At 35.7% G+C, this 19,178-nt stretch overlaps 1 protein-coding gene across 3 annotated transcripts in view; it reads left to right on the top strand.

Moving 5' to 3' along the window:
* The window catches only part of CWF19L2 (CWF19 like cell cycle control factor 2), a 200,612-nt gene that overhangs the window by 145,212 nt on the left and 36,222 nt on the right, over positions 1–19,178 (top strand). For all 3 annotated transcript variants that reach the window (XM_029207882.1, XM_029207880.1, XM_029207881.1), the window contains exon 13: positions 11,192–11,404. In XM_029207882.1, the coding sequence (XP_029063715.1) occupies positions 11,192–11,404 (213 nt within the window). The remainder of the gene's footprint in view (positions 1–11,191; positions 11,405–19,178) is intronic.

The raw sequence follows: 19,178 nt of genomic DNA, 5'->3' as shown, positions 1-19,178 counted from the left end.
AGACCCCTTCAGGCTGTGTGTTCACGCAGCCAACCCCAGTCCTCTCCTTGGGATCTGACCCCTGAAGCCCCAGCCTCAGCTCCCAGCACCCACCCACCCCACTGGGTGAGGAGACAAGCCTCTCAGGCTGGTGAGTGCTGGTCATCACTGATCCTCTCTGTGCAGGAATCTCTCCACTTTGCCCTCTGCACCCTTGTTGCTTCACTCTCCTCCGTGGCTCTGAAGCTTCCCCCTGGCTTCCCACTGGCCACCCCAGTCTCTGCCAGTGAAGGGGCTTCCTAGTGTGAGGAAACTTTTCCTCCTTCCCAGCTCCTTCCCACTGGTGCAGGTCCCATCCCTACTCTTTTGTCTCTGTTTTTTCGTTTTTCTTTTGCCCTATTCAGGTACATGGGGATTTCCTTGCCTTTTGGGAAGTCTGAGGTCTTCTGCCAGCATTCAGTAGGTGTTCTGTAGGAGTTGTTCCACATGTAGATGTATTTCTGATGTATTTGTGGGGAGGAAGGTGATCTCTATATGTTACTCCTCTGCCATCTTGAAGGTCCTTCTATTGTCATCATTTTAAAAAGATTTTTTTTAAGTCTTTTCTCTTGATGCCAATCTAGTATTTATAGACTATAGGGTAGCTTTTTTGTCTTTCCTCTAAATTTATCAACTGTTTACTGATTACCTGGAGAAGGTGGCCTCTAAGCCGTACTTTTATATATAATTCTAATATACTTGGCTATTCAATTTTAGACCAGAAATATAATAAAAGTAGCAAATTAGAAGTGGGGACACGAGTACCACAAGAAGAAGTGCTTATAACAATGAGAACCAACAGCTGACTTAATATATTTAGAGCAAAGAATGAGATGGAAAAATTCAGGTAAAGAATTGAAAAATCATAAACATCTTGGTTGACATAGCTAGCATAGAAGCCACTAGCCCTTGAGAGGGCCATTCGTGAATTATGGCACATTTTAATAATTGTTCCATTAATTACCCTATTACCAGGATAAGACTAAATTCCGGTAATTATGTTTTAAAAGGTAGGACAGTTTATAACTCTGTTTGGGAACATTTGTATTCAAAATGACTATAATAAGTAATGTTTCTTTGCTTAAATGGTAAACCCTTAACTTTTTGGAAATTTGGCTGTTCAGGAAGACTTATTCAACTGGTTTACATTAATGGTTGTATTCTAAACATCAGTCATATTTTGACATCTCCCCCAGTTATCACTGTTTAATAAAATCCTGACTTCTTTCTTCTCTTCCCTTGGCAATTCATTCAAGAGGTTTAACTTTTACTGTGATAAAAGGTGGTGTGTATTCCAAAGGAACTGTTTAAAATAGAAGAATGTTTGGCATGCTTAAATACTTAAATTCTAGTTAGGAAGAGCTGTTGGCAAGGGAAAAAAGGCCCATGATAAAGGAGAAGTAGTTATGAGTGGCACAACTGAGCAGACTGCAGAGAGTCAGTCCTATCCAGAGTATATGAAGAGGGGTTAGGTAGGGTCTACTGCATGGATGACAGAATTTAAACAGGAGCACATATACCCTTCCATTATCTCAGGAGAAAAGAAGTATAAGCTGTGTGTTTGTGGATGGCTTTAGGTTTGGTGGTAGGAGGATCAGGAAATTCTTGTCTGATTTTAATTTTTCTTTGAGGTCATCTACTGAAAGTGAGAGAGGAGTTGATGGAGTGTCCAGGGTTTGATGGTGATCATCTAAAATTGCCACTGTGGAAAATGGGAGGTTTTCTTATTATGTTGAAGTGGCAGTTAGCTTATGAGCTTATAATGGAACCATTTATAAAATATAATAACTTTTCTGTAGTAACATGCAAGCATTGCAGAGGGCCAGAAAAGGGAGATGATTGACTACATTCAGATTAGACTATGCTCAAATAGTATAATTGGATTTGTTTGTTTGTTTGTTTGTTTGCGGTACGCGGGCCTCTCACCGTCGTGGCCTCTCCCGTCGCAGAGCACAGGCTCCAGACGCGCAGGCCCAGCGGCCATGGCTCACGGGCCCAGCCGATCCACGGCACGTGGGATCCTCCCGGACCGGCGCACGAACCCGCGTCCCCTACATCGGCAGGTGGACTCTCAACCACTGCGCCACCAGGGAAGCCCTGGATTTGGTTTTTAAGGAAAGTGGACTGAAGCAGAAAAGGAGTGGTTTTATTTTATTATTATATTAATTTTCTTCCATTATATTATACAGTTGGCATTTGAACTGTCTGAATTTCACTTACATTATGATTAATGATATTTAGAATAATATTATTCTTGGAATAATCTTGAAAAAATGTTATACAAGCAGAGCCTCTGAACAGAAGCAGTTTGTTATTGCTGTTTATAGAGGGTTATATCTTTATCAGTCACTTATCGATCAGAGAAACAGAACTATTAAAAGACATATAGACATAGGTTTCTTTACAGGGATTTGACCTTATGCCATTGTAGAAGCTGGTTAAGCAATCTTTTTAAGGCTGTTGTGGTTGCATCTGAATTTGGAGCTTTAAGTCCAGAGGGCAGGCTCTTGGGAAGGAAAAATGAATATAAAGCGGGGGAGACTAAGAACAAGAACAAGCTAGAACCCACAGGGATGAGCTGGAATTCTCGAGGATGGACAAATATACATGTCAGTTTATGTTGCCTCTGACCTTGGTGGTGTGGGTATTCTGTAGATTAGGCTAGGAGCTAAATACACACATCTGGTCTAAAAGTCAGAGAAGCTGAAGGAGGATGGTGGGAAAGGTGGGGCAGCTGCAGACTCAGATGCTGCCTTATATAAGGAGGTGAACCAGTAGTTAAGTGACAATGTATGCAAGCTGTAAAATGGCTGCTGCTTTATTTCTACTCTTCAGGTCTTCTATAAAAATCTCTTGTTACCCATCATAACCAGACACCGAAAAGGGAATTCTGGTAAGTGTATGTCAGACTAGTCAAATTGACCCAGTGACCACAACCATGTTACCTTGGCTCCTCTCTTTAAACTATATTTAATCTCCAAATAAAGAAAACAAAATCGTGCTTCTGTCCAACATGATAGAACTGTCCTACATACAACCAAAAACAGGCTGTGTCCCCAGAATAGAGTACAAAGCTACTATTATGTTAGATGGTAAGGGGATGAGAAAGGGGAAGAAAAGAAAGAAGTTTTGTTAATATTTAGGTGTATATTCACACATATAAATTCATATCAAAATATTGAAAGGATACCATAATATTACAATATTAATTTCTGAAACTGGTTATGGAGTTTCATCTAGTATTTATACCTGCTTTCCTCTACTACCCATTCTGTATTCCTTTTGTCCTCAGCAACATCTTAGCTGGTCATGGCCCCTTGCCTTGTGGGGTGATCCAGTCCTTCATTCAGAAGGTCTGGGCCATTTATTAGCTGTCCTGCCTTAACTGAGTTGTATTTTATCATTGACTTTAATCATAGGCCATGAGAATACCGAGAGGTACCCTAAAAGGTAACCTATATTCAAGATATACTTCCTCTTACCTCCATTATGTAGTACCAGCCCAATTTTCCCTTTATAGTCAGAATCAATCACTCTAGAAAGTACAGTAACTCCCCTCTTTGCCTTTTGATTCAGTGGAATGAGGAGCCAGAGTGGCCAGGTGGCTGTCAGAACTTCAAGTTCAATTAATCATTGTGTCCCTTGATAGATGTATTCCTCTCTTTAGAACTAAGACCTCTAGACTAGTAGAGCCTAAGATCACCGAGTTGGGAAGCAGAAATTTTGCTAGTGTATCAAAAGGGGCAGTAGTGAGATAGGTCACTCCTGTTTTTTCCCCCCTAGATTCCCATACCTATGAATTCTGGCTGTGGGAAAGATAGCAACATAGTTTGGGTGCTGATTTAGAGCACTTACTTCATTCTGGGAGACATACCCTTAGTTTACAAGACATCACCTATCCAGCGCTTGTAATTAAATCTTAAAAAGGCCAGTTCACTGTTCTATCCAGCCAGCTACTTCAGATGGTGGGGAACATGGTGAATTAGTGAGCAGTGCTGCTTGGTAGTCATCATTGTTGCATGGTGACTGCAATGGGCATAGACACATTTCATCTGCTGTGAAATTATTTCCTTGGTCAGAAGCATACATGTGATACCACAATGATACAAGTCCAGAGATGGTAGTTTTGGCAGAATCACTGTATGCATTGAAGGCAAGTCAATATCCAGAGTAAGTGTCTATTCCAGTAGGAACAAAGTGCTGCTCCTTCCATGATGGAAGCAGTCCAATGTACCCAACTTGCCACCAGTTAGCTGCCTGATCCCCCAAAGGAGTGGTACTCGTATCAGATGCTCAGTGTTGATCTCCCAAAGGAGTGGTGCTCGTATCAGAGGCTCAGCGTTGATCTCTGCTGGCAGATTGGGTATTCAGCAGTGGCTATAGCCAGATCAGCTTTGATGTTGCTGAGCCCTTGAATAGTTTCCATACCTGCATGGCCACTTTGTTCACAAGCTCATTGGAACAATGGTAGGAGTGGCTAGTGACATAAATATCACTAGTGACATAAATATCTGTATCTATTTGGAGAGGTCTGTCCATATACCTCTTCCCCAGACTTCCTTGTTGGTAATCTCTACTTGTGTTCTATCCAGGTTCCTGGCCATCCAGCCAAACCATTTGCCATAGTACATGAATCAGTGTAGACCTGTATCTATGGCCATCTCTCTTTCCAGGCAAAGTGAACTCACTGCGCAAAGTTCTTCTTACTGAGATAATTTCCCTTTATGGCCATTCCAGAGTGGGACTGTAGTGCTGTAGCTGTCCACTTTGGGTGGTGCCTGTGTATCATGCAGAACCATGTATTTATTTTCTTAAATGTTGATATAGATGAACCTATATTTAAATTTTTATAGCTTTTTTTTTTTGAGATTCAGGATCTGATCAGTGTTTGTGCATTGTGTTTATTATATCGCCCCAATGTGAGAGTCCCTAAGACCATCCTCACTTCTGACACCAGCTTCAAGTTCAGGGATCCCCAAGCCCACCTTCAGCTTTGATACTTTACTACAAGGACTCACAGAATTCCCTAAAAGCTGTTAAATATACAGTTAAGGTTTATTACAGTGAAAGAATACAGATGGAAAATTAGTCAAGGGAAGCAGCTCATGGAGCTGAATCCAGCAGAATTTCAAGCATGAATCTTCCATTTGTCCCCTTTCCCAGTGAGTCATGGACAGCACTAACTTCTCCCAGCAATAATGTGTGAAATACACAGGGTATTGCCAACTAGGGAAGCTCCCCCAAGCATTGGTGTGCAGTTTTTGTTAGGATTTGGTCACATAGACATGGTTGATTGCCTGTGAAGATGACAGTTTCCAGCCTCTCCTGAGGTGGAGCTGATACTGTGTGGCCCAAATTTCCCAGCATAAACCACATTGTTAACATAGATGGCTCGTGTGGCCCAAGACCCTCAGATAAACAAAACCACTCTTTTACGCAGGACATGCAAGTCCTTAAAGATTACCTTCCAGGGACAGAAGGCAAAGGCCAGACCTCTATTAGGGTACAGTTAATTTTTTAAAACACAGGTTTATTGAGATATGATTCACGTGCCATACAAATTCACCCTTTTAAAGTGTAAAATTCAATGGTTTTTAGTATCTTCATGAATATATGTAACTATCACTACAGTCAATTTTACAACATTTTTATCACCTCAAGAATAAACCCTGTAACCTTTAGCTGTCACCCCCTAACCCTCTTAGTCCTCCTCCATCTCCAGCCTTAAGCAGCCTTGAGTTTGTTTTCTGTCTGTATAGATTTTGCTGATCTGGACATTTCATGTATATGATAGTGATTTTTTGTGACTGACTTCTTTCACTTAGCATGTTTTCAGAGTGTTGTAGGGGGTATCAGTACTTCATTTGTTTTTTATAGCCAAATATACTCACTCTGTTGTACATATTTTATATGTTTTGTTGATCTGTTCATCAACTGATGGGCATTTAGATTGTGTACAAGTTTTGACTTTTATGAATAATGCTGCTGTAAAGATTCATATACAAGTTTTTGTTAGGCATATGTTTTCATTTCTCCTGGGTATATACCTGGAAGTGGAATTGTTAGGTCATATGGTAGCCCATATGTTTAATTATTTATTAATTAATCTATATTGAATTGTTTGAGGAACTACTAGACTGTTTTCCAAAGCAGCACCATGACTTTGCACTCCCACCAGCGGTGTTTGAGGGTATCAATTTCTCCATATCCTTGACAACACTTGTTATTATCTGACTATTTGATTCTAGTGAGCATGAGGTCATAACTTCATTGTAATTTTCATTTACATTTCCCTGTATTTATTGGCCATTTGTATATCTTCCTTGGAGGAATGTCTGTTTAGATCCTTTGCCCATTTTAAAATCAGGTTGCTTGTTTTTTGTTGTTGTTGAATTGTAGGAGTTCTTTATGTATTCTGGTTGTAAGTCCCTTATCAAATAAGTGATTTACAAATATTTTCTCCCATTCTGTGGGCTGCCTTATCACTCTGTTGAGAGTGTCCTTTGATGCACAAACGTTTTAAGTTTGATGAAATCCAACTTACCTATTTTTTCTTTATTGCTTGTGCTTTTGTTGTCATAGCCAAGCAATCATTGCCAAATTCAATGTCATGAAGCTTTTCCCCTATGATTTCTTCTCAGAGTTTTAAAGTTTTAGCTTTTAAGTTAGGTCTGTGATGCATTTTGAGTTAATTTTTTTATATGGTGTGAGGTGAGGGTCCAACTTCATCTTTTTTTGCATGTGAATATCCAGTTTTCTGCACTGTTTGTTTAAAAGACTGTCATTTCCCTATTCAGTGGTCTTGGCACCCTTACTGAAAATCATTTGACCATATATGAGTTTGTTTATTTCTGGGATCTCCATTCTATTCCATTGGTCTATATATCTTTCTTTATGCCAGTATCACATTATTTTGATTATTGTAGCTTTGTAGTACGTTTTAAAATCAGGACGTGTGAGACCTCCAACTTTGTTCTTTTTAAAGATTGTTTATTTGTAGTCCCTTGAGATTCCATATGAATTTTAAGATGGATTTTTCTATTTCTGCAAAAAACATCATTGAGATTTTGATAGATGTGGCATGCATTGTAGATCACTTTGGGTAGTATTGACATCTACTCCCCTTTCTTTTATCTTATTCATTTTAATGTTATAACTATTTTATCACATTTTCTTATTTATTTAGAAAAGAGATTCTCAAAGTTCTAAAATTTATGATATACTATCTTGATCTTGTACCATCTCATCAGTTTTCTTTAGGACTCTATCTAAATGAAAAAGAGGCATATTTTCATGCCCCTCTTGTTTTCTTCACCTCCTTTCCTCCAGCAAATACTTTCACTTTTCCCCTTCTTGGTCTTATATCCTCCACTATCTCTGTTCATTAAAAATTTTTGGTTGGGGGTAAGGTCATAGATGTGTACGTGACTGATAAAGGTAAAAACATTTTGTGTCAAACCCCAAAGAGAAGATAATGGGAAAATGCAAATAATTAGAGGATGTAGGAGGAGGGAATTATTGTTCTGGGATAGATGAGTATCATATTTCAGTTGTGTTGAAGAATCATTCAGACTTAATTTGGAAGACTGTCCCCTATTTAAGTCAAAAACTATGAATAGATCAGAGAAGTTCAGCAGCATTCATGGAACATAGATTTAAAAAATAGAAATACTGTCTTCTGTTTTCAACTGATTTTATTTGAATTGAATATATTCCCTGACAAGTTATGAACTGTTTTTTAATAACAATATTTTTAACAATATATCATATGAAAGTAAAGTTACATGTAGAAGTACATATTCTGCTCACTAATGTATTTTAGAAAAGATAAATACCCATCAGATATCTGTATTCTCTTTTAATATGTACCTTAACTTGATTGGGTATGTTTATTCTGGATGAAATTTAAGGTTTCTTCTAATTCTTTATTCTGCTTCATAGACTATATTCACAGTATTCCCTTTCTATGTTTTAAAGATGGGTTTCTTAAGTGAGAGAGGCTCACTATATGCCGGGCACTCTCAGTTTTACAATCAAACTTGATTCCTGGCTCTGTCTCTTAATAATTATGTGATTTTGATTAAGTTATTTAGTCTCTCTTAGCCTCAGTTTTTTAATATCAAGTGAGAATGACAATTCCTATGTTGTAGAGGTATTTGGCTGAGAGGATACTTAAAGTTTCTATTAATATCTAGCATATAGTTAGTCACTATTTTCATGAAAATTTTAGTGACCAGTTTGGACATTTTTCAAAATTTGATATATTATGGTTGAGATAAAGGTCTGAAGTTAAAATAATAATTTGTAAGTCAGGAGACTACATATAAATAGACAAACCTGAAGAATAGAGAGATAATCAAGGATTAATAAAGAGAAAAAGTAGAAGATAAAAATTAATTCCTGAAGCTAATGTGCTCTGAGAAATACCTTACTGATAATAATCTTTTTACCTGATTCTATCAATAATGACATTTTAGAAATTTTCTTCTGTTTGCATTTAGTTTTACTTCTCTTCTTTTTCTAGTTTTTTAAGTTGGAAGATGACATCATTGATTTAAGGCCTCTCTTGTTTTCTAATATAAGTGGTTAGTTCTGTAATTGTCCTTCTAGGTACTGTGTTCACAGTACACCACAAATTCTCACATGTCCTGTTTTTGTTTTATTATAGTTCAAAAAACTTTCTAATTTTATTTTTTATTTTTTTGATGATCCGTGGGTTATTTGGAAGTACACTATTTAATTTTCGCATACTTGACTATTTTCCATATATCTTTCTGTTGGGATTTCTAGTCTAATTCCATTGTTTTCAGTGCACATACTCTATGTTACTTGAATCCTTTTAAATTTACTGAGAGTTTGTTTTAAGTCTGAGAATGCCATCTGTCTTGGTAAATGTTCTCTGTGCACTTGAGAAGAATGTTTATTCTGCTGATACAATTTCTGTTGGATACAGTTTCTGTCAGTGTTGGTTATGTCAGATTGGTTGATAGTTTGTTCAAGTCTTCTATTGCCTATTGATTTTCTATTTGTTTTATCAATTGTAGAGAGAGTGGCATTTAAATTTCTGACTACAGTTGTGGGTTTGTCTATTTCTCCTACAGTTCTGTCAAGTTTTTGCTTCATATATTTTGAAACTATTATTAGGTGCATAAACTTTAGGATTGTTTTGTCCTCCTGATGCTGTAAGTCTTTTATTATTATGAAATGACCTTCTTTATCCTTCATAATATTCTTTGCTTTGAAATCTACTTTCTCTGACAGGAGTACAGGCACTCTGGCTTTCTTCATATCTATTTAAGTATCTGGTAAGATCAAAACAGTCATTTTCTTTTTGGTATTTAGTAGACTAAGTAGAACTTAGTCTAATGGAAGAAAAACATAAGTTAATGAGCTGTTTTGATACAGTGTGGTCCTCATGAAACTGATGTGAGTATAGTACTGAAGGAGCTTGGACGATCTAGAAAAGTTCTTTCATGCAGGTGACAACTAAATCTAAACCTCAGATTAAAAAATGAGTAGGGGTAGGAATGGCAAAATTGAGGGCAGAACTGCTCAGAGAGCAATATGTGCAAAGCCTGAAGGTAACAGTACTTTTGGGGACTAAAGTAGGGTGGCAAAGTGTAGAGTTTGAGTAGGGATGTGATCACATGTGACCGAGGTGACTCACATTTATGAGTCCTTATTGTGTGCCAGGCATGTGTTGTAAGGATGAAGAAAGATAACCCTATTAGATGGATAATATTGTTATAGCCATTGTAAAATGAGGAAATAAAACATAAAGCGCAGAGAGATTAAATAACTGCCCAAGATTATACAGACAGGAGATAGAAATTTACCATGGTCATTCTGACTATAGAGCCCAAGCTCTTAACCATTATACCATTCTGTGTCTATGACTTAGTAGGCCAGACAACAGTTTGAACTTGATCCTGTTCACAATGTAGAGCTCTTTGAGGATTTTAAGTAGGGACATAAATAAAATAAGTAAATAAAATTTTTGTTTTAAAAACATCACCCTGGCTACAGTTTATGTTGGGGGAGGTATAGAGAAGGTGCCTTGAGATACAATTGAAAAATGTTTTATGTTCTATGTGGAGTGTATGCTAATTTTATTTTTTTAATTTTTTTCATAGATGAGGTTCTGGGATTTATTTTTTTAATAAAAATAAATTTTTAATTCCTAATTTAAATAAATTAGGAGTTTGGGTTTAACAGATACACACTACTATATACAAAACAGACAAACAAGGACCTACTGATAAGCACAGGGAACTACACTCAGCATCCTGCAATAACCTATAATGGAAAAGAATCTGAAAAAACACACACACACATATACATACACATACATATACATATTTATTTACACATATATATAACTGAATCACCCTGCTGCACACCCAAAACCAACACAACATTGCAAACCAACCACACCTCAATAAGATAAATAAATAAATAAACTTTTAACAGAAGTTTTTAGCATTATCACAACACCATTATCACACACACACAAATTAACAGTATTTCTTGATACTGTCAGTGGCTGTTAGCCAAAGACCACCAGGGGCACACAGAGTTAAACAAGTTGGGTTTATTACTTATTGCAGCAAGGCAGAATGCACACCATGTTGAATTGCTCAGTATTTCAGTAAAAGGGTGTTAGAAAAGACTTATTAAAGAATTTGGTTTTGTACACATGAAACTTATATAGTTTTTTAAATCGTTACCTCAATAAAAACAAATGAAAAAGAAAATTATTTTTAAAAGAGAAAGGGGAACATGGCTCTCAATGCTCTCAATATACATATTAGCAAATTGGCTTGTAAGTTTAATAGAGTGTATGCTAATTTTAAAGTGAAGGTTGTTCTTAACCTCTCTGTCGTTCAAGCTCCTCATCTATTAAATAGAAATGATAATGGTTCCCTCATCATAGGAGTATAAAACAATCAAATTGCATAGAACTGCACATAGTAAATACTCAGTAAACTTTAGCTATGATGATGATAATAACTTGATCCTTGCAGGTCAAGCTTAAATTTTAATCATGTTTTCTTTTTTCTTTTAATGTAAGAGTTTTATCACAGGACTTACAAATATGACTTCAGTATGCCACAGTACAATAAACTGAATTAACTACTACCTTCTCCCCACTACTATTATTTTGTTTTTTCAGTGTATGGGAAAAACAGATGGAGACTGTTACACTCTGGATGACATGTTTGTCTCCAGAGCAGCTGAGAGAGAATGTTTTGGTGAAGAGGAAGAGAATCAGAGGAAAAAAGCTATTGCTGAGCACCGGAGACTTGCTGCACTAATGGAAAACTGTCTGTATTGTTTTGACAGCTCTCAATTTCCCAAGCACCTTATTGTTGCAATAGGTGTTAAGGTAAGAAATATAACGTTTATTGCCCTAAGGAAACGATTCAGTGGTATATGTAAATTTGCCTATTTCTTCATAAGATTCTAAGAAATCTGTCTTGTCTCATTCTGTTTCAAATATTTTCTTTTCTAAGTTCCCATGATTCTCAGAATCTTTTTAGAGCGAGTATAAATATCTAAATGATATGAAGCTCCCATTTTGTGTAATTCTTCTCTGTAGAGAGGCAGCATTGAGTAGTGCTCAGGCCCTAGACTTTGGAACCAGACCACCTGGATTCAAATTCTTGCTCTGCCATTTACCATCTATGTGATCTTATTTTCATGATTGGCACTTGATTCTCAGTATTAAAATCACTTCAGAGCTACTTAGTCTAACTTCTGCTTCTTCCTTTACTTTCTCATAGAACCTTTTTGTATCTTTATAGAATATCTCATAATTTGAAGAAGTTTATTGTACAGTTGTTGCTTGGTATCTACGGGAGATTGGTTCCAGCAGTCTCTCTATACCAAAATCCACAGATGCTCAAGTCCCATAGTCACCCATCTATCTGCAATTCCACATCTGTGGATTCAGCCAACCCTGGATCATATAGTACCACAGTATTTATTGAAAAAGGTCCATGTAGAATTGGACCCACGCAGTTCAAACCCATGTTGTTCAAGGGTCAACTGTAGTTTTGTTTTACTTCTTGAGTGTCTCCCCCAGTAGTCTGTAAGTGCTCTGATGGCATAGATAACTTTCACTCATCATTGTATACCACACATGTATCCCATTATATACCAAGCATGTATGTTTATAGTCACTTCTTTCGATAAATGTTAATACTCACTTATTTAATAGTCACTAATAATAGTCACTTATTTCAGTATTTGGCAGTTTAATTCTTTTTTTTTAACATCTTTATTGGAGTATAATTGCTTTACAGTGGTGTGTTAGCTTCTGCTTTATAACAAAGTGAATCAGTTATACACATACATATGTTCCCATATCTCTTCCCTCTTGCGTCTCCCTCCCTCCCACCCTCCCTATCCCACCCCTCTAGGTGGTCAAAAACCACCTAGCTGATCTCCCTGTGCTATGTGGCTGCTTCCCACTAGCTATCTATTTTACGTTTGGTAGTGTATATATGTCAATGCCACTCTCTCACTTTGTCACAGTTTACCCATCCCCCTCCAACTATCCTCAACTCCATGCTCTAGTAGGCCTGTGTCTTTATTCCTGCCTTACCCTTAGGTTCTTCATGACCTTTTTTTTTTCTCTTAGATTCCACATATATGTGTTAGCATACAGTTTTTGTTTTTCTCTTTCTGACTTACTTCACTCTGTATGACAGACTCTAGGTCCATCCCCCTCACTACAAATAACTCAATTTTGTTTCTTTTTATGGCTGAGTAATATTCCATTGTATATATGTGCCACATCTTCTTTACCATTCATCTGTTGATGGACACTTAGGTTGCTTCCATTCCCTGGCTATGGTAAATAGAGCTGCAATGAACATTTTGGTACATGAGTCTTTTTGAATTATGGTTTTCTCAGGGTATATGCCCAGTAGTGGGATTGCTGGGTCCTATGGTAGTTCTATTTGTAGTTTTTAAGGAATTATTTTTTAAGGAATTATAAAGCAATTATACTGTTCTCCATAGTGGCTGTCTCAATTTATATTCCCACCAGCAGTGCAAGAGTGTTCCCTTTTCTCCACACCCTCTGCAGCATTTATTGTTTCTAAATTTTTTGATGATGGCCATTCTGACTGTTGTGAGATGATATCTCACTGTAGTTTTGATTTGCATTTCTCTAATTATTAATGATGTTGAGCATTCTTCCATGTGTTTGTTGTCAATCTGTATATCTTCTTTGGAGAAATGTCTATTTAGGTCTTCTGCCCATTTTTGGATTGGGTTGTTTGTTTTTTTGTTATTGAGCTGCATGAGCTGCTTGTAAATTTTGGAGATTAATCCTGTGTCAGTTGCTTCATTTGCAAATATTTTCTCCCATTCTGAGGGTTGTCTTTTGGTCTTGTTTATGGTTTCCTTTGCTGTGCAAGAGCTTTTAAGTTTCTTTTGTTCCATTTGTTTATTTTTGTTTTTATTTCCATTTCTCTAGGAGGTGGGTCAAAAAGGACCTTGCTGTGATTTATGTCATAGAGTGTTCTGCCTATGTTTTCCTCTAAGAGTTTATCTGGTAGTCTCTGGCCTTACATTTAGGTCTTTAATCCATTTTGAGTTTATTTTTGTGTATGGTGTTAGGGAGTGTTCTAATTTCATACTTTTACATGTACCTGTCCTGTTTTCCCAGCACCACTTATTGAAGAGGCTGTCTTTTCTCCACTGTATATTCTTGCCTCCTTTATCAAAAATAAGGTGACCATATTTGCGTGGGTTTATCTCTGGCTTTCTCTCCTGTTCCATTGATCTATATTTCTGTTTTTGTGCCAGTACCATACTGTCTTGATTACTGTAGCTTTGTAGTATAGTCTGAAGTCAGGGAGCCTGATTCCTCCAGCTCCATTTTTCATTCTCAAGATTGCTTTGGCTATTCGGGGTCTTTTGTGTTTCCATACAAATTGTGCCACTCTTATTCAACATAGTTTTGGAAGTTCTAGCCACAGCAATCAGAGAAGAAAAAGAAATAAAAGGAATCCAAATCAGAAAAGAAGTAAAGCTGTCACTGTTTGCAGATAACATGATACTCTACATAGAGAATCCTAAAGATGCTACCAGAAAACTCCTAGAGCTAATCAATGTATTTAGTAAAGTAGCAGGATACAATATTTATGCACAGAAATCCCTTGCATTCCTGTACACTAATGATGAAAAATCTGAAATTGAAATCAAGAGAACACTCCCATTTACCATTGCAACAAAAATAAAAAAATATCTAGGAATAAACCTACCTAAGGAGACAAAAGACCTGTATGCAGAAAATTATAAGACACTGATGAAAGAAATTAAAGATGATACAAATACATGGAGAGATATACCATGTTCTTGGATTGGAAGAATCAACATTGTGAAAATGACTCTACTACCCAAAGCAATCTACAGTTTCAATGCAATCCCTAATTCTTATATTAAGTAAATAATTATTGTGTACTTGATGTATGTCAGAACCTCAGTAGTCACTGGGGAAAAGTAGAAAATCAGATATACTTGTGGAGCTTGTATTCTAGTGAAATAGCAGAGAATAAAAAATGTAATGATTGCCTTGATTTAAAAGAAAGTGTTGTTATGAAGCAGATATAGAAAGCAAATGTGATAAAATAATGGGAGAGTATTTTTTGAGAAGGTGGTGTAGAAGGCTTCTCTGAGGAGGTATTTTAGTAAAGATATGAAAGATGAGAAGAAGCAAGCAACATGAAGATATGAATGAATAATGTTTCAGAAAGATATCAGTGAGTGAAAAGCCTTGAGGAGGAAGTAAGGCAGGCATTTATGGGACAGAAAAAAGATCGGTGTAGCTGGAGTGGAGTGAGTGAGAAAAAGTGGTAGGAGAGGAAGTTCAATTAATGCTAGTTTCAAGGACTAATAGTTTGGGGAATATACATATACATATTAATTAATTTGTTTGTTGTATATACATACTTACACACACACACAAGCACCTGTGTAGCCAAAGAACTGGCATTGACTTTTCCATTCCAATTCTAGACTTTAATATCTTTAGGTCATTAAGACAGTCAATTTATCAATTTGGATTTTGGTTTCTTTATTTCCTTACCCTTCCTTTTCTTTTTCTTTCTTTTCCTCTAGACTTTATCAAAAAGTAAAAGTAAAAAATTCCATTCAGAATTTAATCAATCAAAAACCCCACCTTAATCACTTACTTGTATTACTTTTTCTATGTTCTTTTCTAGATTGTTACATAAACATTCACATTTTCATAATTATGACATTATATATAAATATTTTATTCCCCTTTCATCTAGTCCCTACCTTTAAAAAATGTATGAATAAATTAAGCATAAAGTAACACAAAGTTTTCAGTAATTCTTTACAAGAAGTTTGGGTTTTTTTCAATGACTTCATTTTCTCTAATGCACTGAAGACAGGCCAGGTCCAGGGGAGGCCCAGAGCTGTGAAGTGTACAAACCTTTTTTTAGCCTCCTGCTTTATAGTCGGTGTCCCAAAGTAGGCATTTCTCAATTAACTAGTGAAAGGAAACTGTTGGCCAGTAAAGAGACATTTTCTATTTCTTCAACTCATATATTATTTCATACATTCCTTTTCCTATTCTTCTCAGTTTTCCTCTTCTGCTGTGAGGTAATCCACATTTTCCAATTAGAGATTTGTAAAGGTATTAAATCTTCTTTTGCCTTTAACTTACTGAGCATTGGCTGATGTTTCTTCCCTCTCAGACTAGTCGTTTCATTCTGATTTCATTTTAATACCATTTGAATCTCTTTTCTTGGTCTATGCTTTATTATGCTATCTTAGCTTTAATAACTGCTATCTAGCTTCAGCCTTTCATCCATGAATATTTTAATATAGAAATGTTTGAAATATTGGTTCGAAGGAATTTCATCTATTTGTTACAATATCTGACTGCTTATCCCATCTATTGTAGCTAATAGGTTATTTTATTAATCTGAATAAACAGTAAGAAATTATTCCTTTTAGTTGTTACCTCAGTTAATTATATATGATTATGAGTTTCTAAGGAATTACTTTGCATTAGGTAGTAATAATTAACAGTATTCTAAAGCAGTTCAGCAATTCTCACTCAGCTTGAATTTCTAATACTTAAAGTTAATGTCGTAAATCCAAATGTATTTATGAAGCTATGTGAGTACTCATTAGAGTCAGACAGTTATGTAAGTTTCTGATCATAAATTGTCCCTGCCTTCTCCCTCTTTTTTAAAAATAAAAGTTATCTCTCCCCTTCTTGTCTTAACACTATCCTTTATTTAAAAGAAAAAAAAAAGTACTTTGATTTTTAGAGCAGTTTTAGATTTACAGAAAAATTGTAAGGCAGTATAGAGTTCCATATACCCTGTGCCCAGTTTCATCTATTATTTCCATCTTAACATTAGTATAGTAAAATTGTTACATCTAATGAATCAGTACTGTTTTTTGTTTGTTTTACTTAATATAGTTGATATACAATATTATGTTAATTTCAGGTGTACTACGTAATGATTTGACATTTGCATACATTATGAAATGATCACCATGAAAAGTCTAGTAACCATCAGTCCCCATACAAAATTATTACAATATTACTGACCATATTCCTTATGCTGTATATTACACCCCCATGACTACTTATTTTGTAACTGGAGTTTTAATACTTTTTCATCCCCTTCACCTATTTCACACCTCCATCCCCAAACACTTCCCTCTGCCAGCCACCCATTTGTTCTCTGTATCTATGAGTCTTGTTTTTGTTTCATTATGTTTGTTCATTTGTTTTGTTTTTCTGATTTCACGTATATGTGAGATGATATGGTGTTTATCTTTCTCTGTCTAACTTATTTCACTTAGCATTTCAATCTGTAGTGTTGCAAATGCCAAGATTTCATTTTCATTATGGCTGAGCTATACTTCATTGTATATATGGTACATATATATATATACACACACACACATATATACACACACAGATATATACCATATCTCCTTTATCCATTCGTCTATTGAAGAACACTTAGGTTTCTTCTATATCTTGGCTATTGTAAATAATGCTGCAATGAACGTTGATATGCATATATCTTTTTGAATTAGTGTTCTGTTTTTTTTAGGTAAATACTCAGAAGTGAAATTGCTGGATCATATGGCAGTTTTATTTTTAATTTTTTGAGGAAGCTCCACACTGTGTTCCATAGTGCCTGCACCAATTTATATTCCCACCAACAGTGTAGCAGGGTCACCTCTTGTCCACATCCTCACTAACACTTGTTATTTGTTTTTTTGATGATAGCCATTCTGCCAGGTATGAGGTGGCATCTCATTGTGGTTTTGATTTGCACTTCCCTCATTGTTAGAGATATTGAAGATCTTTTCATGTGTCTGTTGGCCATCTGTATATCTTCTTTGGAAAAATTTCTGTTTGGTCCTCTGCCCATTTTTTAATTGGTTGTTTTTTTGGTCTTGAGTTATATGACTTCTTTTGTATATTTGGATATTAACCCCTTATCTATCATTTGCAAGTATTTTCTCCGATTCAGTAGGCTGCCTTTTCATTTTGTTGATGATTTCTTTCACTATGTAAAAGCTTTTTAGTTCGACGTAATCCCATTTATTTATTTTTGCTTCTGTTTCCCTTACTCGAGGAGACATATGCAAAAAAATGTTGCTAAGATCAGTTTCAAAGAGTGTACTACCTATAGTTTTCTCTAGAAGTTTTCTGGTTTCAGGTCTTACATTTAAATCTTTAATCCATTTTGAATTTTTTTTAATATGGTGTGAGAAAGTAGTCTAGATTGATTCTTTTGCATGTACCTATCCAGTTTTCCCAACACCATTTATTGAAGAGGCTATCTTTTCCCTTTTGTATATTCTTGCTTCTTTTGTTGTAGATTAATTGAACATGTAAGCATGGGTTTATTTCTGGGCTCTCTATTCTGTTTCATTGATCTATGTGTCTGTTTTTAATGCCAGTACCATTCTGTTTTGATTACTATAGCTTTGTAGTATAATTTGAAATCAGGAAGTGTGATACCTCCAACTTTGTTCATCTTTCTCAAGATTGTTTTGGCTGTTCAGGGTCTTTTGTATTTTTATACAAATTTTAGAATTATTTGTTCTAGTTCTGTGAAATATGCCAATGGTATTTTGATAGGGATTACATTGAATATCCAGGTTGCCTTGGGTAGTGTGGTCATTTTAAACGATATTACTTCTTCCAGTCTATGAACACAGAATTTCTTTCCATTTATTTTTGTCATCTTCATTTTCTTTCATCGATATCTTACACTTTTCAGAGTACAACTTGTTTACCTTCTTGGTAAGATTTATTTGTAGGTATTTTGTTCTTTTTGATGCAACTGTAAATGAGACTGTTTTCTTAATTTTTTCTTTCTGATTGTTTGTTATTAGTGTATAAAAATGCCACAGACTTCTGTTTATTAATTTTGTATCCTGCAACTTTTCTGAATTCACTTATTAGTTCTAATAGTATTTTTGGTAGCATCTTGAGGACTTTCTATATATAGTATCATGTCATCTGCAGTGAGTTTTACTTCTTCCTTTCCAGTTTAGATTCCTTTTATTTCTTTTACTTGTCTGATTGCTGTGGCTAAATACAAGTGGCAAGAGTTGGCTTCCTTTTCTTTTTCTTTTATTTATTTGTTATTTTTTAATTGAAATATAGTTGATTTACAATATTATGTTAGTTCCAGGTTTATAACATAGTGATTCAGTATTTATATAGATTATACTCCATTTAAAGTTATTACAAAATAATAGCTATATGTCCGTGTGCTGTACAATATAGCCTTGTTGCTTATTTATTTTATACATAGAAGTTTGTATCTCTTAAACCCCTGTCCTTATTTTCCCCTCCCCCACCCCTCTCTCCACTGGTAACCACTAGCTTGTTCTCTGTATTTGTTTTATTCATTTGCTTATTTTTTTTTTTTTTTGATTCCACATATAAGTGATAACATACAGTGTTTGTATTTCTTTGTCTGACTTATTTCACTAAGCATTATACCTCTTAGATCCATCCACATTGTTACAATTGGCAGAATTCATTCTTTTACTATGGCTGAGTAATATTCCATTGTGTGTGTGTGTGTGTGTGTGTGTGTGTGTGTATTACATCTTCTTTATTCATCTGT

This window comes from Monodon monoceros, unplaced genomic scaffold (genome assembly GCF_005190385.1).
Source record: "Monodon monoceros isolate NGI ecotype Baffin Bay Population unplaced genomic scaffold, NGI_Narwhal_1 Super_Scaffold_7, whole genome shotgun sequence".
NCBI classification, from domain to species: domain Eukaryota; kingdom Metazoa; phylum Chordata; class Mammalia; order Artiodactyla; family Monodontidae; genus Monodon; species Monodon monoceros.
Note: the sequence above shows the minus strand (reverse complement) of the source record. Positions and strands in the feature narration are given on the sequence as shown.